The 23,110-nt window shown below is 37.7% G+C and overlaps 1 protein-coding gene across 1 annotated transcript in view; it reads left to right on the top strand.

Moving 5' to 3' along the window:
* epb41l4b (erythrocyte membrane protein band 4.1 like 4B) overlaps positions 1-23,110 on the top strand; it is a 547,093-nt gene that overhangs the window by 139,954 nt on the left and 384,029 nt on the right. The window contains exon 2 of the mRNA XM_051936130.1: positions 4,421-4,525. Coding sequence (XP_051792090.1) covers positions 4,421-4,525 — 105 coding nt within the window. The remainder of the gene's footprint in view (positions 1-4,420; positions 4,526-23,110) is intronic.

Below are 23,110 nucleotides of genomic sequence, written 5' to 3'. Positions count from 1 at the left end.
CCCAGGATTTATTACTGGTGAGAGGCGGGAGGAACAGCCATGCCTGGTGACATCTGCAGTGCGCAGAACCTCAAGTACTTAGCTCTCGTTCTCTTAGCAAAGTTGTTCAGCAGCATCGGATTTATTGAGTAATATTGAAAGGCTGTGCACCAGTTTTATGACGATGTAGCCAGAATCATCAGCTCAACAGGAAAGGGAGATGTGGATAAATCACTACAGACTTTGACCACTATCATTGTCAGCTTTGTGGTAGAGAAGTTTGGTTTTGAGGAGTGCAATGATGACTAGATGTATTTACACTTTGAATCGTAGAGCACAGAAGATTCACCAACTGCAGCGAGAACTTTGGATGCTGGCAAGACCGTTCAAGATAGCTATTAAGGAGGAGAAACCACCTCTTGCTAAGCTTTGTTACATCATCAGGATGAAACATATGTCACTGTGTAGAGCAGAATGGCACAGGAGACTGAGGTCAGAGAGAGCCAGGAAAACGAACTGTGTTCTTAGCAGACCCCTTTTACTTCATGAAGCAGCTGTTATGGCAGAAATGCAGTAGTTATCTTGTTTGCTTCAAGAAAGAGGTGGATTGTTTTCTACATAACTCCCTGAGTGACCCGTAAAGAGAGCTAGAACTGGGACATCAGAGAGCCCTTTTGGACATACCAGCCCCAAGGTGGAGTTCAACACTACAGAACTCACCTGGAAGGAAGTCCAAGAGGTGGTTACAGCAGCCAGAGCCAGCTCTGCTCCAGCAGCCAGTGGAGTACTCTATAAGGTGTACAAACACTGCCCAGAGCTTCTCAGAATCCTCTGGAAGATGCTGCAAGTGATTTGGCGAACAGGGTCGGTAGTAGAACAGTGGAGGCAGGCGGAGGGAGCCTGGATACCTAAGGAAGAGAATTCATCTAAGCTGGAGCAGTTAAGATCCATCTCACTTCTCAGTGTGAAGGGGAAGGTCTTCAGCATCCTATCTGTAAGGATGACGGATTTACTTCTAAAGAATGGGTACATTGTCACCTCAGTACAGAAAGTTGGAATTACAGGATTTCCAGAGTGCCTGGAAGATACAGAAATTGTCATCCAGCTGATCAGGGAGACACTTGAAGGAATAGCTGGTTGTGCTGTGGCTTGTGACCCCACAATCTGGTTGAAACAACTCTAGATCAATTTCACATACCCATCAAGATCATGGACCTCATCCTACACTAATATGGGAACTTAAGGCTTAGAGTCACAACTGGGAACTTAACATCTGACTGGCACCAGTTTGAAAAAGGGATTATAACTGGGTGTACCATCTCAATTATTCTCTTTGCTGTTGCCATGAACATGGTGGTCAAGGTAGTGGAGTCTGAGTGCAGAGGTCCTGCTTGCAGAGTCTCAGCTGAAACAAAAGTCTCTGTTGGATGTTTGGCAGCACTGCGGGTGGATTTAGCAGCAATCTCACAACCTCTTATGACAAGGCCCATAGCAAGGACAGGTACTATTTAGTTCTGGAGGAGGTGCAGGCAGGTGTGGAGGAGGAGCGAATCAGTAAGATGGTGGGCATACAGTAGCAGGGAGTATTGACAAGGTGGGAGGGAGTGCTTGAGAGGAAATTAGCTTGGGGTGACATCTGGCAGACTGAACCACAACATGTTATGTTCATGGTTCAAGCTGTGTATGACATCCTACCCTGCCCAGTAAATCTACATACCTGGGATAAGAGTGAGTGTTCAGTATGTTCTCTCTGTTCTGGGGGGCTCATGGGAGCATATCCTCAGTAGCTGCACAATAGCACTTAGTGAGGGCCGCTGGCGACATGACCAGGTGCTGAAGTCAGAGGAAGACACTATCTCTAAAGACATGGGTAACAACCAGGTCATCCGCAGCCAGAGGGACATCACTTTTGTCATGGCGGGAGAGCAGTAGCAGCCAGCCTGCTCCCCTCAGCAATGGACTGGGAGCTGCGAGTAGACTTGGGCAGGCTGCTCAAGTTCCCAGACCATGTTACACCAATTTTTTTGAGGTTAGACGTGATGTTAACATCTGCCTCTTCAAGGCAGGTGCTCATAGTGGAGCTGACAGTCTTTTGGGAGGACCACATTGAAGAGGCTAATTAACAAAAGCAGTCCAAGTACCATGAGCTGGTGGAGCACTGCCAGAGGAGTGGCTGGAATGCTCACTGTGGGCCCATTGAGGTAGGGTGTAGAGGCTTTGCTGTTCTCTCATTATGCAATGTCTACACACTGCTTGGCATCAGAGGAGTTGCTAAAATGATAGCCATAAATTCTACCATAGAGGCTGCAGAGAGGGCCTCCAGGAGGTTTTGTATCAGGACTTCCAAATCATGGTTTATTGCTGCTGAGACACAAGGCAGGGCCTGATCAATCCTGGCTGGGTCACCTGAGCAAGGGTATCTGATGTTGGGATACCCGAAACATCTGATGACCTCAGGAAGCATCACTGGTGAAGTGTACCAGCGCATCCTAGGATGTATCTTTAAACTAACCTGTGATTTATTGGGTAGTAATTTCTCCTTATTATTCTTTCATTATACTTCAATAATTATAGATTAGACAGAAAATAAGCATGCATGAATTGGATTAATACCATGCATCAGTCTTATCAGATGGATTGAGTGATGCTTCCATGTTTATTTTTGTGATATTAAGTCTACATATAATGTCTCTAAGGCTACATTCACACCTCTGTGGTTCTATTCAGTATTTCAGCATCTGCACAGTGCAGGGAATCCATAGCACAGTAAAATCAATTACATTCTATAGGCCCAGTCATATCACTGCAGAGGAGTGCAATATGGTTCATAAATGTGACAAGCTTCCTTTACAAAGGCCCTTTCAAACTAATAAAGGTATGCAAAACACTTTTTTTTTTTAAATCAGGAACCTTCACCTTTGTCCTTTTCTGTTTCCTACAGATCAAGTCAAGCACATGCACATTCATAGTTACTATAATAACTAATAGCTACTTTATTTACTTTTTGTTAATCTTTTATTTATAGAATGTCAGCATAGATAAAAACTTGTTATAGACATTGCATACTTCTCACTTGTTACATGCACCAACACAGGAAGCTGACACTTAAATATCAGTAATGCTGGATAACTTATTTTTTGTTTAAGAAAACTAGCATGTCAGTGTATTTGGGTAGGGAATTTCTGTACAAGTTTTTTCCTTTACACATATTTGCTCCCTGAGCATGATGCAATAGGATATTCAAATAATGATTTCAGTATTTGGTTGCTGGCATCCCAAGAGTTTATACATTTATTCAACTGCATCTGCACAACTGACTGTACGAGTACATAGCAAACAGGCTTGTATGGCAAATGGTGGTTGTTTTTATACTTAAGAAGTTGCAGCATACTTCACCCATGTTCATGTCAGCTGTTCCTCAAAAGCATTTGTGTATGTTGTTTGTAGCTGCAACACAGACACTAATCAATTGTGCAGATAAATCCTGTTGACTTAACTTTTGTCTGTGCTCACCAATGTGTATCTACATTAGTTTAAAGTTTAAATTGGCACTCATGGTGGCAAGAGAACAACAACTTATCCTACTTTTTGCTCAAGACATTCTATTTTCATAGGCTAAACGATGTGATATGTAGCACAGATATTGTCTTCTTGTATCTATCTAAATAAATAGCAGGAGTAAAGAAAGGTATATTAGGTGCAGCAATACAGAAAAATTACATTTTTTGGTGCAAGTTTAAATTAACTGCGCATTGTTAGCATTTCTAATTGTAAGTGAATAAAATTTTAGTAATGAATTAAGTTAGCCTAATTAAAGTAAGCTAAATGTCCACTGCCTTTTTTTTTTTTTTTTTTTTTAAATATCTCGGCACTTTGCTGTTTCCTCATAATTGGAAACAAATAAATAAAATAAAAATATGTAATATTGTCAAAAAAATGCTCCATTACTCTTTCTCACCTCTCATGTCAGTTTAATCTTTTTCAGCAGGAAAGTTTGAAATAAAGTTTGTCTTAGTGTTTTACTCCTATGATGGTAATTTGTATTATGGAAATGTTATTAATAATTTTAATAATAGTAAATAAAATGCAAAAGGCAGAGGTCAGTAATTTCTTATAGATTAAATGTAAGTTCAGCTTTTAAATATATGTTTCGTTGTGTATATAATGTTGAAAAAGATTATAAACTTGAATTTGTTTAAAATTTAAATTTCTATACGAGAAATGCATTTTGTATTGTTTTCTCAAGTTATTTGCCAAAGGTGGTTACAGGTATTTTATTATTAATATTATAAATATTATGTGTGGACCTTTTAAAAGAAAAGAGACTTTTTGGTTAGTTTTTTTATGTTGGTGTACAATATTTATGCCTTCATTTGAAAAGCAAAATTCATTTTACCTTTCTTCAGTCAAGGCTGATGAGTTACACTATTTTATTTTGCAGAAACATGCTAAAGGCCAAGATCTTTTCCATCAAATTTTGTACCATTTGGATCTAGTAGAATTGGACTATTTTGGTTTACAGTACATGGACACATCCCAGGTTTCCGTAAGTATTGCATGGACATAAGTTGTTTTAAGAGAAGAGTATATATTGTTATTTTTACTTGTAAACTGGATAGTTAAGTCTTAAAACATTATATTTTTATAGAAATAACAAATACACTAAATAGTATATATTAGTTAAATAATAATAAATGGCACTGAAGATAAAGTAGAGTGTCTAGTTTAATCAATTGTAACAATAGCAATGGCTTAATTTCATTCTTGTGTTTTCTTTCTATATCTTTGATATTGTTTATGATGCTTATATATTATATGTATATAGTTTACCAGGAACTGTCCCAGTTAGTTTCTGCCTACTAGGTTATTGGAACTATGTGTAAAATAAGCATAGTTATCAATTCAACCAAAATACGAACATCAAAAATAAGCAAACATTTTTAACAAAATAATATTGTTGATCATAAAAACAACAAGAACACCATCATTTGAAACATGAATGTTGCTGCCGAGGTAAGTAAACCTCTCAACAAGGTCCATACTCTCTCCACAGACAGGCACACTGCTGATGACTGTGCCTAAGAGGTCATTAAAGGCCTGGATCTTGGTTTATATCCAGGATACTTGCAAGTCCAAACACTCAGACTCCTCACTCAGCTCAAGAGCCTCCATTGACACCACAAACATCACATCATCGTTGCCAACGTCAGTATCAGTGAATCTTTCTTTGCCAACAGATACCCCATAGCCACTGAACCCCACAACCTTGCCCAGTCCAGACAAGAGTAGGAGCAAGAACACACCCCTGATGAACCCCAGAATCAACTGGGAAAAACCCAGAGGTTCTGCCTCCACTCTGTACAGCACTCACAGTACCAGTGTACAGCCTGGCCATGATATCCAGCAACCTTTAGGGGATTCTGCGAAGTCTCAGGATGTCCCACATTGCAGCTTGATCAATTGAGTCAAATGCTTTATGAAAATCGACAAAAGTCTGCTGATATTCGCGTTTGTGCTCCATGAGAACCATCAGTGCCAGGATGTGGTCGATGGTAGACTTCTTAGGTGTAAAACCAGACTGCTCCAGTCACTGGTAGGTGAGCAAATGTTCACGATTCCTATTGAGAACGACCCTATCAAGGACCTTACCTGGCACCGAGAGCAGTGTTATCCCACTGTAGTTGCCACAATCCAGGCGATCACCCTTCCCTTTTCAGATAGGGATGACAAGTCCCGTTTTCCAGTCAGTTGAGATGACGCCAGTTTCACAAATGGAAGCAAAGATTGCTTGCAGTGCCAGGAGAACAGCCTTGCCACCAGCCTGGAGAAGTTCACCCTGGATACAACAGATCCCTGCGGCCTTCTCTACCCTCCGCTGGTTCGCCACCTGTGCAATCTCAGCGAGACTGGGCGACTCACTGCTAATTGGAGGATCGGCCTCAAGAACCATGTACTCAGAGATATCCAAAGTCCTACCCAGAGGATCAGCTTTAAACAGCTGCTTAAAGTAGCCATCCCAGCAGGTTACAACTACAGTGTCATCTGTAAGGACCGTTCCATCAGCCGCCCTGACTGCGACTTTTCAAGGAACAGATTCGGATGTGCGTAATGCTTTGATTCTTCTGTAAGCAAGACGTGGGTTACTAGACCATAGGTGGTGTGTATCTTGCTTGCAGATTCTTCTTAAAAATGCCTCCTTATCTGCCCTAAGAGCCCTCGCAGCTGTTCTTCTCAGTTCCTAGTACTGTGCGCTGTCACTCCTCTCAATGATATCCAGAGTTCCCTGCACGATGAAACACCTCCTTCTGGGAACACTGGTAACACCAATACAACCCTAAGCAACCTTCAGGGTCTTGTCATGGAAGGTCTCCCACATCACATTAGGATCAGCGGATGTAATAACTAATAAATTTGCATTCATAGATTAACAATCGATAAAGCAATTAACCGTAATGTAACAAATCAACAAACAATATTAAAGATCACAAAGTAATTTTTTTTAATTCAATCAGTTAGATTACAGAATAGGTGGGTTTTCAATTGCTTCTTAAATACACTGAAGGAGTCAGTGGTTCTGATGGAGGTGGGCAGCTTGTTCCATCAACTAGGAACTACACAGGAAAACAGTCTGGAATGAGACTTGATATCATAAAAAGGAGGCATAACCAGCAAAGGTAGAGCTAGGCAAAATTGTAATTAAGTGATAAATGTGCATTTTGGAATACCATATTTTTTTATCTGAATTTGAAGTTATAAAATATAGTCACAAACTTTTACAAAAATTGTCTGATAAGAACATTATTTACAAATTTAATTTATTTTTATTTGTGGGACGGCATAGTGGTGTAGAGGGTAATGCTGTTGTCTTACAGAAATAGCACCTTGGGTTTGTTTATATGGAGTTTGTATGTTTTCTCCATGTGTGTTTGGGTGCTCTAGCTTCTCTCCCTCATCCTCAAAGACTTGCTGTTTAAATTCAATAGCAATTCCAAGTTGGCTTTGTATGAATGTGGATGTGTTTGTGAGTGGGTCCTAGAATGATCTGTCACACTGTCAAGAGCCGATTTGTCTCTTTAGGGCTTAGAATTGGATTAAGTGGTCTTGTGACTATTAAGATTTTTTTGTGTGACCTGCAGCCATTTGAAAATGAAAATCAACTATTTCTGAACAATTAATAATGTAGATTGAAGAAAGGTTTCCAAATTTCACAGCAATGATAATGTCCACTTCATGCAATGTATTATTATTTGTTAATATTTAGCTGTCTCGTTTATTCAAGGTGACTTGCTAGATCACTATGTATTTCGAACTGAGTACAGTCGACTCCTGAAATACGTGGTCAAAAAAATGCCTATAAATGCCTATTTTTATAGTTTGAATCCTAAATATGCCCTCAAAACACTTTAATTTCATTTCAAACTCGGCTTAATACATTACCCTAAAAAAAAGAATGTAAAGGTAAACCCGTATACTGTACAGTACTGTACTGCTATGTCTCCCGCAGTGCTAGAATATAAAATACCGATGTTACCCCTATATGTACTGTAATTCATGCAAGCACGTTTTCTTTGGTTTAAGTAGGGTAAATACAGTGGAACCTCGGTTCACGAACGTATCGGTACACGTACAAATCAGTTTACGACCAAAACGTTTGCCAAACTTTTGCCTCAGTTCACGACCATACACTCTGTATACGAACAAGCCAGGTTCCCTTTCGGTTTGTACATGTTCAGTCTCTCCCTGTGCATTTCCTGTGCAGCAAACAAGAGTGAGAGTGAGAGAGCGCGACACACACACACACACACACACACACACACACACAGTGCGAGAGAGAGAAACAGACGCACACACACACAGGCAGCGTGAGAGAGAGAGAGCCGCACACACACACAGGCATCATGAGAGAGAGAGACAAACGCGCACACACGAGAGGCGTGCACACACCCAGGAGCACGCTAGAGAGACACACAGGAGCTCCAGGCTCGCAAAAGAGAGACACGCACACACACAGGCAGAGCCAGAGAGAGAGAGAGAGACAGACGCGCACACACGCAGGCAGTGCGGGGGAGAGAGGCGTGCACCCACCCAGGGGCGCGCTAGAGAGACACACAGGAGCTCCAGGCTCGCAAAAGAGAGACACGCACACACACAGGCAGCGCCAGAGAGAGAGAGAGACAGACGGGCACACACGCAGGCAATGCGGGGGAGAGAGGCGTGCACACATACAGGAGCGCTAGAGAGACACACAGGCGCTCCAGTCTCGCAAAAGAGAGACACACGCACACACACACACAGGAGAGAGAGAGAGAGAGAGAGAGAGGGACGCATAAGGTAGAGAAGGCTTGTTTTTGTTTTCAGTTCTGTTTACAGTGATCGGTTCGTAGCCTGCATTGTTGCAATGTTACTTTTCTTGGTGGTTTATTAAATTACGGATTTTTCAAATGTTTATTTTTTCCCCTGTGCTTAAAACTCATTAAAAAAAGTGTTTTTAGCGAGCGGTTCCTAGCACTGTAGCATGACCTCTTGCAGTGTTAATTTTCTCTGTTGTTCAAGGTTTTCTCAGTGTTATTCAATGTTTTTACATTTAGTTTACTATTACGCTGTGCATTCTATGGTGTAATTAACTATATTTGTGCTTAAAAAATTTAAAAAAATATATATTTACATACAGTTCGTACGGTCTGGAACGGATTAATTGTATTTACATACAATCCTATGGGGGAAATTGCTTCGGTTCACGACCAAATCGGTTAACGACCAGAGGTTTGGAACAAATTATGGTCGTGAACCGAGGTTCCACTGTACAGTAATAATTTAATAAAAATACAGTAAAATGTACGGGTACTCACCAATAATGAATGATATTGATTGAAGATGAAGATGATGAAGAACGATGAAGGTATGTAATGAAGTTAATGACTGCACAGCAAAGCAGAGGATTTATAGCTGTATGGGGTGGCGTCTCTTCTTCAGGAGCTTCAGGAGGAGTTGTATCTTCTGATGGGTGTACTTCTGGTGGGGTTTCGTGCTGGCTTTTCTTGATAGGTTTGAGGAACATTGTGATGGGAAGTTGCTGTTGTTGTTTCTTCATGGTGGCGAGGAGGGTTTCATACGTCTGAATGGCAGCATCGATGCCATTATTAACTTTGAGAGCGTGAACCATTTAGAAAATCCATGCTTAGGTTCATTACCAGAAGCCTTAGAAGGGGCAGGGTGTTTGGGCGGCATCTTAGGGCTTTAAGAAGAACAAAACAAAAAACACAAGAACACTCAGCGAAACACTCGAGATAGCCCCATACAGTAAAGTGTTATGATGCGGGAATGCTGGGCTGCATCTGACAGAGATGCGTCACAGGGCAGCAGTCAATCAGCAGCAAGGAGAAATGAATAACGCTCTCGGCTTGGCTACTTTCAAACCTCCCGCCTCTGAGTACAGGGTACAGTTTTTCACCATCCCAAGCCGCATTTTCCTATATGGTTGCTTTGTGTTCTCTCTACAGTACTAAAAAAATTATACAGTGTTATATTTTATATGGAAATTTAGCTGAATTTACGTTAATATTTGTTACAAAATTAGTAAATTATATTGTTGTTAATAATTTAGCATTAAAATGGATGAAAAATTATATATTGCCACGAAAAAAGCCCTAAAAAATTGCAGAGGATATTTGCAGTTTCCGCAAACAATTTAGTTAATTATTAGATTTTTCTAAGGAAAAATCCGTGAACTAATGAGGCCGCGAACTCTGAACTGCGACTTTGCGAGGGTCGACTGTACATCATTTTACAGGGCTATACAGTGAGTCTGAGGCAGGAAGCAGATCAGTTACTTGCTTCAAAGTTTAAAAAAAAAAAAAAAAAAATTCACTACACCATACTACTTCTCTAAGTAAACGGCATTAGAAATACAAAACATCTGCAGTGTACAACGATGGGGCAGTGCTTTGCTTTTTACTATGTGTACTGCAAGTTCTGCTTCAAAGCACAAATGCTTTAGGTCCTACTATATATATGTATTTAATCTAAATGTAATGAAACATCTGCCTATCATTATTCTCAGAAGGCTAAATGAATAATGAAAGCATAAGTTATGTGCTTGACTTTTTAAAAATAATTAGAAGTTTAGGATTTATGATTTAGAATAGTTCCACTCACAGACCAACTGTGAATAACTCTGCTTCCACACCGGATAATAATGAGCAGTTGTTATCAGTGCAAATATAGTTAAAAGCAACATGTTTATCTAAGTAAACATTTGTTGTTGTTTTTTTTGTTTTGGTTGAAAGTATTTGCAATATTGTTATGGAAACTGGCCATGTTAATGCTAATGCTTTAAAAGATAACACGTAAAGCAAGTTATACAACTTTTCTTTTAATGGCATTTTAAAATGGCATGTTGTATAATTTTTAGACACCACCATTGTTAAATGTAAAACTAATGTTAAATTAAGATCAAATAATACTCAGTTTCCAGATTATTTATAATAGGAATATTTATGATATAAAATTTATGGAGGATGCATTATTATTCTTCTAGTTGAGCAAAATTATTTGATGTACTGACTGTGTAGTATAGAAAGTTACATTAGTTTTGTTATAGATTGTCTAATCATATCTACTGTATCTACAACATTTCTGGGATGATTACAAATCCAACCCTAATAAATAAACCTTTTTGAGTGAAGATATTTTCTTAATTTAGAACATTCCCCAAACATATGACCTAACTAGATCAAAGCTACATAGCATCATGTATTCCCTGTTATACTATATTTTTTTTTAGTAATTTTACTCTGGAGAGATCTGGTCAATTACAATTTTAGCATGCGTTATGAATACTGGTGAAGAGTAAATGTTATGAATAATCAAATTCCAGTCCTTCTCTAAAATATTGATTGAGCACAGTCTCCTTCCCAGTGTTGCCTAATATCCAGCACCAATATTAATTGATAAATAGCATGAGTATTCCTCTCATTAAAATCCAAAACGAAAAATGCAACAGATAAGATCCAGGACGGTTGAGTAGCTAGAATCCTATGTCAGACATGAATGGAACAACATTCCTCTCTCAAAGGTCTAGTAATTGGTCTCCCCAGTTCCCAGACATTTACGGACTGTTGTTAAAAGAAGAGGGGATGCTACACAGTGGTAAACATGGCCCTGTCCTGACATTTTTGAGACGATTTGCTGCCATCAAATTCAAAATGAGCTAATATTTTTCATTAAATAGTAACATGTCACATTTTCAACATTTGAAAAGTTTTCTATGTTCTGTTGTGTATAAAATATGAATTTATGAGATTTGAAAATCATTGCGTTTTATTTTTATTTACTTTTACACAGCATCCTAAGTTTTTTTTTTTTTTTTTTTTTTGAATTTTGGTTGTAGATAGAACTGATAGAAACATATATTATGCCTAAAGCCTGTCTTCCCTCTCTTTAAATCCATTTCTAGTCCACTAGAATTCATTATTGGATCCTTTTGAGGTTTTCAAAGATAGTAGGAAAGAGATGATTTAGCTTCATTTTGGCTTCTTCTGGAGAGTTAAATGAGTAGGTGTGGCAAGATTACGCAATTCTCAGTTCATGAGGGAAGAGCAACCTATATATCGAATGCCTTCAGCATGCAGCTTTTATTTAATCTCATTATAAAAGGTCCTCTTTTCAGCATTTTCTACAGAAAAGTCTGAAAGGATATGAATTTGTTTAGTCTCAAAGCAGAAATTTCCTATCTCTCTAGCATGGAATTGGAGTTCCAAAATTAACAATGAGGTAAGCGATATGTTCTCTCGACTTCCAGTTTATCAAAAATGACAAATGACATCTCTGAAATGTTTATTATAAAGTTGAAGATAAATTTGATAGGACAAATGCAATCTTTGAGACTTCTGTAATTCCAAGAAAGCAAAGATTTTTAACTTCTTTCTGTGTCTTTTGATAGTTTATTTTTAAGGGATTTGCATTCATTTTTCAGAGCCATAGAAATGTTAATATATTTCTCATAGTTAATTTTGCATTTTATTTTACTTATGCCATTCTCAGTTTTTTTTCTCATTGCTATTCTCCATTTTTTTTAAAAATTTGTTCTCCATTCTTTATACATATATTCATAGCGCTCACACCATTTACCTGAGCAGGCTGTTTCAGGTCTAATTTCCTGCTGAGTATTATTTATATTCTGATTTATATTCACTGTCAACTTGATTATTAGCTTCCTTAAGTCTATAACATTGTTTCTGTGGTGCTCTGAGTGACCTCCTGTGACCCTTTGCAAGGAGTCCTTGCTGCTAGTTTCATTTTCATCATATCCTGGACTGGGAGTTCTCAATAAATTATTTTTTTAATACTGCTGACCATTTCTGAATAATTGTCATATAATAACAGTTGCTTATGTAAATTGAATGAGTTTTTAGAAAATAGTTTTTCGAAAATAGTTTTTCAGCAATTGTAGTGCATGTTTTCTGTTTTAATCATTTTTTCAGAGCAGATGGCTATTATGAGTTTGAATCCCACTGATTGTCACAGCAAAATGTGTACTTTGACAAGTGTCTTTAACTGAATGTGCATCTACATCCCTGAGGTAATAAAATGCAGCACTGTTGGTTGTGAGCAATTTGTGAACACAAGAGGATTCCAGATGAAATTACAACACTTTTGTGCTGATATAAGTTATTTTAACCATGGCATTTGCAATAGAGCAACATACAGTTTTTCTGTGTGTATGGCGCTATGTGATCTCATTGATGAGGCAGTAGAACTGAAGGAATCATTATTATCCTTTATTAATACTAGTGTTTTGTTCTGTTTTTTCTTTCACTTTTTTTTAAATAGTTGTATGCTGTAACTAATTATATTGTCCGAACACTGTGACTATTAAAACATCTCAAGTGGCATCGTAGCTAAAGATGTCCAGCAGAATTCATTCTAAATGTTTGAAGCAGGTGGTTGGGAAAGTAATGTGGGCTTTAGTAAGCTTATCAATGCAGGCAATCCACCTTACATATGCATAGTTTTTATTTATTTATTTATTTTATTTTGTTTGATTGATTTTTATTGAAATGCATAACATTCCATACAAATAAATACATTTTTACAAAAATAAGATCCAAAAAAAAAAATCAACCCCACCACTGAGAAAGAGAGCTAAGCCAGCAGAGTAAAACTTAAAGCTAGTAAAAATAAGTAAATAGATGAATTAATAAGTGAATAAAGATAAATGGAGAAAAAAAAGTGGAGAGAATCTGCTTCCTCAGTGCTTTAAAAGCTTATTCTAAAATGTTGTTGATTAGATCCTGCCAGGTTTTGAAAAAGTTCTGCACAGATCCTCTAAGTACAAATTTGATTTTTTCCAGTTTCAAATAGTATACTGTATAACATCAGTTACCCACTGACTTAGAATAGGAGAGTTAGGATTCTTCCAATTGAGAAAGATCCTGTAAGTCTGCGTGCCAATAGTGTGGTAAAGGCAATTACGGTTTGTTTGTCTTTCTCCACTTTAAGCCCATCTGGGAGTACACCAAACACAGCTGTTAATGGGTTAGGAGGGATTGTGACACCAAGGCTGTCTCATAGGCATGTAAAGATTTTGGTCCAGAATGATGTTAATTTGGTGCAGGTCCAGAACGTGTGGCCTAGTGAGGCTAGAACTTGATTGCAACATTTGCAGGTTGGATCTTGCCCTGGAAACATTTTGGACAATTTTAAGCGAGACAGATATGCTCAATATATAATTTTGAGTTGAATAATTGTATGCTTTGTACATATGGAGCTTGAGTGAATTCTCTACATTGTTACCTTCCACTCTTTTTCTGAGATGTTGAGTGAGAGATCCTTTTCCTAATGTCCTCTTGGATCTTTGAAAGGGAGGGACTCTAGAATGGTTGTATATATTGCAGAAATGCTGTCTGAGTCCTCAAGACTGATCAATATTTTTTCCTGCATAGAGGTAAGTGGGAGGTGAGGAAAATCGGGCAGGTTCTGTTTAACAAAGTTTGATTTGAAGGTAGTGAAAGAAATGTGTTTCTGGAAAGTTAAATTTGGAATGTAATCGTTTGTAGGATGCAAAGACATTTTCTATGTACAGATCTCTAAGTGATTTAATCCCAAATGTTTTTCAGACATTAAAAACTGCCTATGTTTGAGAGGGTGGATAAAGGTGATTCTCGTGCAGAGGTGCCACAGATAAAAGCTTCTTTATCTTAAAATGCTTCCTACATTGGCTCCATATTCTGAGTGAGTGAAGCACAATTGGGTTGTTAATGTATTGGCGATAACTTGCATTTATTGGGGCACAAAGCAAGGAATATAAAGAAATGCTGCAGGATTTTATTTCTGTTACGGACCAAGCCTGTGTATGTTCATCTATCTGTGTCAATGTACAGGTTTTTATAGCTTGTATAGTTGCTGCCATGTAATAAAATTGATAGTTAGGTAGAGTCATGCTGCCTTCCGCTTTAGGTCTTTGTAGGGTCACTCTTTGGGTACATGGGTGTTTTGAATTCCAAATAAATGAGGTTATGGTTGAATCTAATTTCTTAAAAAAACAATTTATTGATGTATATTGGAATGTTTTGAAATAAAAAGAGAAGTTTAGGAAGGATATTCATCTTAACAATGTTAATTCTTCCACCTAAAGTGAGATGAAGGGTTAACCATCTATGCAAGTCTTGCTTAATTTTTTCCATACAGACAGTGAAATTTTGTTGATAGAGAGCTTTATGTTTACTTGTGATGTTTACCCCTAGATATTTAAACTGATCTGCTTTTATAAAAGGGAAGATGTCCAATCTAATATTGTGTGCTTGAAAATTCACTGGAAAGAGCACACTTTTAGTCAAATTAATTCTGAGACCAGAAATCTTTTGAAATTCTGTAAGTGCTGTTAGGACTGCAGGCACAGAATTTTGTGGATCTGATATATACAGTACCATATCATCTACATATAGAGAAATTTTCTGTTCAAATCCTTCTCTGATAATCCCCTTTATCTCATCAGTATTTCTACAGTGAACTGCCAGTGGCTCAATGGCGATTGCAAAAAGCAGTGGTGACTAGGGGTAACCTTGTCTGGTTCCACGTTCTAGTTTAAAATAGTCTGAATTAACATTGTTAATACAAACTGAAGCTTATGGATTGGTATACAGTAGTTTGATCCATGCACAAATGTTCGGGCCAAACTCAGAATTTCTCCAGTGTAGTGAAAAGGTGGTTTCATTCAATCATATCAAATGCTTTTTCTGCAACCAACGATATCATCATCTCTGGGGTGTTTGGCTTTGTGATTGAACACAGTATATTACATTAAACAGTTGTCGAAGATTGGATGCTATGTGTCGGCCTTTAATAAATCCAGTTTGATCTTGTGATATTACCGAAGGCAGCACTTTCTCCATCCTTGTAGCTAGGACTTTGGAGAGTATCTTAACATCATTATTCAGAAGTGAAATTGGTCTGTATGATGCAGATTGTAATAATTCCTTATTTTGTTTAGGACAGACGGTGATTAATGCTTGGCGAAAAGTTTGAGGTAGAATTTTATTGTCTCTAACTTCTGTAAATGTTGCTAATAAGAGGGGAGCTAGCTGAGTAGAGAATGTCTTCTAAAATTCAGCAGGATATCCATCGGGGCCTGCTGCTTTCCCACTCTGAAGTGACTTTATAGCATCTAGTAATTCTGTTTATCCAATTCCTCTGCATTGATAGCATCTATTTGTGGTATCTGTAATGCATCCAGAAATGCATTAGGTTGTGTCTTGTCTTCTTTAAACTGAGTAGAATATAAGGATTTATAATAGTCTCTAATTGTGTGCATTATATTTTTATGGTCAATGATTTCTTCTCCATTAGTGTTGGTGATTGCTGCGATTGCATTGCGAACTTCTTGCTTGTGGATTTGTTGAGCTAAGATCTTATTAACGTTTCTCTCCATGTTCATAGTAATAATGTCTTGATTTAAAAATGAGTTGTTCTATTTCTTTAGTTGTCAAGAGGTTCAGTTCTGAATGCAGAGCCTGCCTTTTCCTATAAAGAGCCTCACTTGGACACCTGGCATGTTCTTGGTCTATTCTAGTAATTTGGTTGATTAGCTCTGATACATTCTTGGTTTCTAATTTATTTCTGTGGGAAAGATATGAGATAATCTGTCCTCTTAAGAAGGCCTTCAGGGTTTCCCAGAGTATTTCTGCAGAGACCTCTGAGGATGTATTTGTCTCTAGAAAAAAGCTAATGTTTTTTGGATATAAATTCTGTGCAGTTCTCGTCTGCTAATAAAAGTGGGTTAAGATGCCATCTGCGAGATGAGTATGTGGGGTATAATGATTTTAGCTCCAAAATCAAAGGGGGCATGGTCGGAAGTAACAATAGCGTTGTACTTGCAAGATTTAATCGTAGGCAAGAAATTGTTATCTACAAAGAAATAATCAATTTTTGAGTAGCAATGGTGAACTCATGAGTAGAAGGAATATTCTCTTGAGTTTGGGTTTAGAAATCTCCAGGGGTCTGATAGGTTGTGATCAGTTACAAACTGTGTAATTGTCTTTGCAGTGTTAGATACCATCACCCCAGTGACAGGAGACCTATCTAAGTCTGTATTTAAAACACACAGTCTCCATCTATTATAATTTTTTGAGTGTTCACATCGGGAATGGATGCAAATACATTTTGCATGAATTCCCTATCATCCACATTGGGTGTGTAAACATTTATCAAAATCACTTTACAGTTAAATAAATTACCCATGACAATCACATATCTCCCTTCAGGATCAGATATTGCATCTGATACTACAAATGAGACTGTTCTATGTATAAGAATTGCCACAACTCTAGTTGTTTTTGTAAAGCTGGAATGGAATATTTGGCCAGTCCAGTCTTTTTGCAGCCAGGACTGATACTTACTTAATAAGTGGGTCTCTTTGCATTGTTTTCTAAATTATAAAAGTTGAGTGCTTCAGTTTTCTTTGAGAATTTAAAAAAGAAAAAAAAACTTCTGTTCAGTGCTGCAGTAGGATCAAGAGCATAACCAGTAAAGGAATTAGATCACTATCAGACTTCTGGGTTAAAAAATTCAGAAGCATTCGGCTGCTGGGATCTGGCATATCCGGTTATATCACAACAATGTCTGAAACTAATTCAAATAGTTCTGTAGTGTTCCTTTTTGTTTTACATTTTATTTGAAAACAGTGTCAGATCTTGTGCATGAAAGAGACTGGGACTGGGAAAACTGTGGACATGTGTGTGAGTGGTGTACATGACTGAGAATATCTGGATGAGAGTGGTGTTTTGAGACAATGGAACTGGAAATTCTCTGATGTGGAGGGACCATAGCTGACACACAAATGCTGGTAAATCATGCCTTCTTGGATTCATGTTGTCACTTTTTTTTTTTTTTTTGTTCAGTTTTATTGTTGAGTTTTCCTGCTCACGCTGAATTAGTGTGCACCTTTTGGTCTATGATGTCAAAGCTGCATTGACAGAAACATAGGTATATATGACATTTGGAATAATTCATTTTTTGACCTGTATAGTACATTTTGGAATACATTGTGGCACTGATGCAACATTATATTCATTTGCATATCACATTTTTTTTTGCTGACCTTGCCCAATCTCCACATTTTGGTGCATGGTAGTGTTTTTCTTTTATACTCCAGGACATGCAGAGGAAAGAATAATTTCTTTTTCCATCACCTTTTCTTGTAAGAAGCAACGATGAAGTTCCTCTGCAAGGTGAACCAAGAACACACTTCTTTTCTCAGTGGACCCCGTGCATGCTGTGTACAGTACATGTGCGTTCATTGCCAATAGGTCAAGCATGTTATAGAACACAGCAACCGGCCACCTATGTGTTCCTGTTTGTACTGAATAAGCATGCGCCTTCTGGTCCATGGTGTCAATGCCACACTGGCGGGGAAAAAAAAGAAAGAGACAAATATATGTGACATTTTGAAGAAATCATTGTATGACTTGAATTGTACCAATCTGAAAACATCATTGCACTAATGCAATATTGTTTGAAAACTAACAGCGTCAGATCAGGAGTGGGGAGGGAGGAAGTGTGTGAATGTGACTGAGAGAATAAAACTGAAAAGGAAAAAAAAAAAAAAGTACCAAAACTTTATACCTGATCTGTGTGTGCCTCTCTCGTACATGCACACACACATTCATACATGAAAACATCATTATTTAAAAAACACTATGCCATGGAGTACAGGCAAGATCGGAAAAAAAAAAACATGTTCAAGTGACAACTCATGTTCAAATGGCATAGCGTTTTCAAATAGTGATGTTTTCATGTATGAATGTGTGTGTCTGTGTGCGTGTGAGAGAGAGAGAGGCAGAAACAGATTTGATCTCATTCAAGTGGTTGCTGGAATATAAAACACTTTTGCAAAGGTATAATGAAAGAAGTGTTCTTTTTATTCAAGAATAAAACTGAATAACAGAAAATAAGTGAAACAATATACCCAGAAGACGAGATTCACCAGCATTTGTGTGTCTGCTTATATTCCTTCAACAATGTCTTTTACAGGTAGCAAAATTTTACACCGGCTTTTACAGATTGAAATCAAAGGCTTCTTCTTTTTGGGCGCATACACCATCAACATGACACTGCCAGATCTAAACACTAGTGTGGTGAATTGCTTGCATACTAAAGTGACTATAGCTGCTGGTGGAAGTCCCATTTTACTTTATGGTACCAAGCAGAGTTGCGTTGCGGTGTAGCAGTCTATTAGCCAGTGAAAGGGCTGTGAAGAAGCTATCTGTTGTTACAGTCCTGCCTTTGTCCAGTCTGATAGCGGTAACTGGACATTGTATCTTTGATTGCCGGTACAACAAATAGTTCTGAGCAGGTGTGAGCCACGGCACCCACTGTGGTCATCGCTGCTCTTGTGAAAAGAATGGAGATAAATGCCATCAACTCAGAGAGGAAGAGGCAAGTTCGTTGTACCATGTGAACGTCACCGAGAGAATAAAACTAAATAATAAAAAAAACAAGCACTAATTTTACAAGTAGCCAAAATTTACACCAGGTGTTAACAGACTCAAATCAAATGTATGTTTTTATTATAGTAATAATAATAATAATAGCAGCTCACTACTCAAAACGTGCAGCGCCTGGCCTCTAACCAGGGACCTTTAGGTTATAAGGTAGCGGTTCTTACCTCTGCACCATTCAAGAACACATATAAATTCTCAGTTGATTGACATTTGAGCTTGGGTTTTTTACTCATTGACAGCAACATCAAATGTTTTTTTTTTTTTTCTTTGGTTATATTCTTGAATAAGAGAGCACGTGTTTATTTGATATTTGGACTAAAGTTTTCACACATTATTAAAAAAGTTTCTGCTTTAGGTATGTGTTCAGCATTTCTTGCTTCGCATTTACTTTCTTCCTACACTTACCCAGATCTTTGTAGACACAGAACACACATGAAATGCATGTATTCCAAATAACGATATACTGTATTATTTACCCTATACAACTCCTGGAACCTCAAATGCAGGTAAGGAGCCTTGGCTTGAGCTGGGAGAACTTTTTGGCTGAGTTGATCTCCGTCAAGGCAGGGGATGGGATAGCATGCTGCTTGTTGCTTGTGCTGATCAACACATTTATAAAACAAAGACACTGATGGAGAGGTGTGAAGGGATTTAAGGTGGGCCGGAATTACGAGTTTTTTCGTAGGCTTCATGGATTCTAGTGTTAAAAGTTGTACAGGTGTTAGGGATGTCCACCACCTTCATGGCTTGCATTACTGCTGCTACCACACTGATACTTTTGTCTTTTCCACTGACCTGATTGTTATATATGAATAAAACACGCATTTGCATTTCCACTTGTATTAAATATGATCATTATCCATTTCTGACCAGCTCTGACTTTGCTCTGTGTGACCTTTCACCAGCTCATTTACAATGTAGTTTTTTTTTTAACTGAGCCAGGTGCCATTCAATCATGATACATGTTAATGCAGGTGTATACAGATGTACTTGCTTTAACTACAAATGTTCTCTTGTATCTTGAGTACTGCTCTCACTCAACTTAATGAGCTGTAATTTTTTCACTTAATTGTAACTTTGGTCCCACTGATGCTGGCAGCTTTCCTATCCTCCTACAGTGTTGGAGAAAACTTGATAAAAAGGTAAGATGGTTTCAAGAGAGACACGAGGTAGAAAACATAATAGATGTTACATGTGTGTCTTTTTTGTCAAGAAAATGTGACGGTAGTTGTTTCTTGATATATTCTGGGTGGCATTGGTTATGTAAAGTATTATTTTTTGACTCTCGATAATAATGAGCTTGACACCCCAGGTTGTGACAGACACCTTTTCCATCTTTGAACCATGCAGGTTTTTTATATTGTGTTCTGATTGTTGCAGCTTGGCTTTTATATGCATTCCTTAGCAAAAAGGCAAAATGACATACTGGCTTTAAAAAAAAAAAAAAAGTTTTTTTTTTCTACATCTCAAAATATACAATGCCATTGTGTATATGTGTGTGTGGGAGGGGGGAGGGGTAATTATAAAAAATCCCATTAATGGGGCTGCAAATACAAATGACAGTGCGCAGATAGCCTACTAGTCAGGAGCATGTTTGCCTTTAATTAAAAGTAACTTGCTATAGAATTCAGGAGCATAAAGTAACACCTTCAGATGTCTTGGGTGTATGGGAGCAGCTATTTATTGATTTAGGAACAGATTTATGACTAAGGAATGTGGGAGGGCAGGATTTTCAGTTCTACCAAGGCTGTCTTTCTGGGTGTAGCTAGCAGGTCAGTTGTAAAATGCAAGCTTTCTTTGTTGACTTTCAAAGTAAAATGGAGCCCTTATGTGAAACAAAAGTGGCTGACACTTGAGTTAAGTATAAACTGGAAGAATGGGCTAGCTTGCACACCTGTCCCTCCTTGCATTATTCTGTTTACCGTGGAATGACAAAAATGACATTTCAAGTAAGAGAATGATGATTCATTAATAACTAATAAGATCTGTATAGCACAAAGAGATCATTGGCAAGTTATTAAAACCGACAAAGTAGTGAGGGAATTATTTCTATTATGGATGCTAGCAAGGAATGTGTATGTTACAGCATTCTGTGTTCTTACAGTACAATGATGTTTATCATCTTTTTAAATCTAAAACTGACATTATGGGGCATATTTTGGTATTATTTAATAGTTTTCACTGTGAAGTCAATGATTTAGATTTGATTATTTAGAATTTTGTTTCTTCATATGGCATTTAGTAGGTTTCCTTCAGTAAATGTAGTTGATTAATAAACATTCCATCTCAGAAATAATGATCACCACATAAAGGGTTATAGAACAATCAAGCAGATGCAACTGTGATTATCTGCAGAAACAGGTGGGTTTATTAAAGCTAATATAATGAAATCTTCCATTGTTGCTGATAAATATGAAATTAGTGCTCCTATATGTTTTACTACCACTTTCATTTTAATGAAAAATGGGCAGGCCACATATATTCTGCCAGTCTGTTATAGCTGGATTTTATCTCAGACCATGCCATATAAGCAAGTGAAAATCCAGGCCACTCTTCTCCTTCACTACAATATGATGTTACTGTGGAAAAAAAAAATTCATCATAGCCTTCTTTCTCAGTTTGGTTCTTTTAGAAGTCTGTTTCAGGACAGTTTTTTTTAGATTTCTTTTTCTGATCTTCAGCATCCATTTTCTTCTCCATTTGCTTATTACCACTCTTATTTTAACTTCACCTGTTTGTTATCTGGTACAAATCTTGTAATCGATATTTTACCCACTTCCTATTGTCCAAATGACTTGAAATTTTGTACACTTACTAACTTCCGATGACAATACACAAATCAATGATCAGTTTCACTAATTGATTAATCAATCCATGTTAATTAAATGAAATTTTTATATGAAGAATAGTTCAAGATTTCAACAATAGATTGTGCTAGTAATGGATAGAAATATTATCACTGCGCCGCGCCTGTCGAACTGCTGAACAGCATTGGAAAAAAGATGGACTGATTGTCTGTTAACAGATTTTTAGGACTTCTCTTTTCAATTTCCAGGCTGAAGTTAAGATAACGAAACAAAACTTCTTTGCCAATTTAGTATCCCGTCACTCAAAGAATCCTAGGGTCTTATTTAATTCAATTAATGCTGCCATTCACCCTCACTCTGTGATGGGATTAAATAGCATTGTTCATTCATGTGATCAGTTTCTATCATTCTTTGTCAGCAAAATTCAATACTATCCGCTGTGGCATTGTTCAAATGGGCTATGAACTTCTTACTGTTAATCATGACATTGTCTTAGAATCATTTGACCTAGTCTCACTTTCACAGCTAAAAAGAACTATTGACACCCTTAAACCAGCCCCCAGTCCTCTGGATATTGTACCACCATGTCTCTTAGTGGAAGCCTTTGATGTTTTGGGCCCACCCTTATTAGCCATTATCAATGATTCTATTAGGCCAGGGGTTGTGCCCTCATTTTTTAAACATGCTGCAGTCCGTCCCTGTCTAAAAAAGGCAGAATTAGATCCTGGAGTTTTAGCCAATTTTCGTCCAATTTCCCAACTGCCATTTCTGGCTAAAATTCTGGAAAGAATTATTTATAATCAATTGGTTGATCACCTTAACTCCAATAATTTATTTGAGATCTACCAATCTGGCTTTAGGCGTTACCATAGTGTTGAAACGGCACTCCTGAAAGTGTTCAACGACATCTCTCTTATTACTGACTCAGGTGATGCGGCAGTCCTTCTCCTCCTTGACCTGTTCGCTGCCTTTGACCCTATTGACCATGAGATATTGCTGTTGCGGCTTGAACATCTTGTTGGGCTTAAAGGAGCTGCTCTTCACTGGTTCAGGTCATATTTAACTGGTAGACACTTTTCAGTGACTTTTAATTCCTCTTCTTCATCTACTGCTCCTCTTAAATATGGTGTTCCTCAGGGATCCATTTTGGGTCCTATTTTATTCTCTATATACCTTCACCCTATTGGAGCGATTTTTAGGAAATTTAACATTTCTTTTCACTGCTATGCTGATGATACTCAGGTTTATATTCCTGTCTGCAACTCTACAACAAATCAACTCCACAACTGTCTGTCTGAACTAAGATCCTGGATGGCTAATAATTTT

This window comes from Erpetoichthys calabaricus, chromosome 13 (genome assembly GCF_900747795.2).
Source record: "Erpetoichthys calabaricus chromosome 13, fErpCal1.3, whole genome shotgun sequence".
Taxonomy (NCBI): Eukaryota; Metazoa; Chordata; class Cladistia; order Polypteriformes; family Polypteridae; genus Erpetoichthys; species Erpetoichthys calabaricus.
The sequence above is the reverse complement of the archived record's forward strand: the minus strand, read 5'-3'. Positions and strand labels throughout refer to the sequence as shown.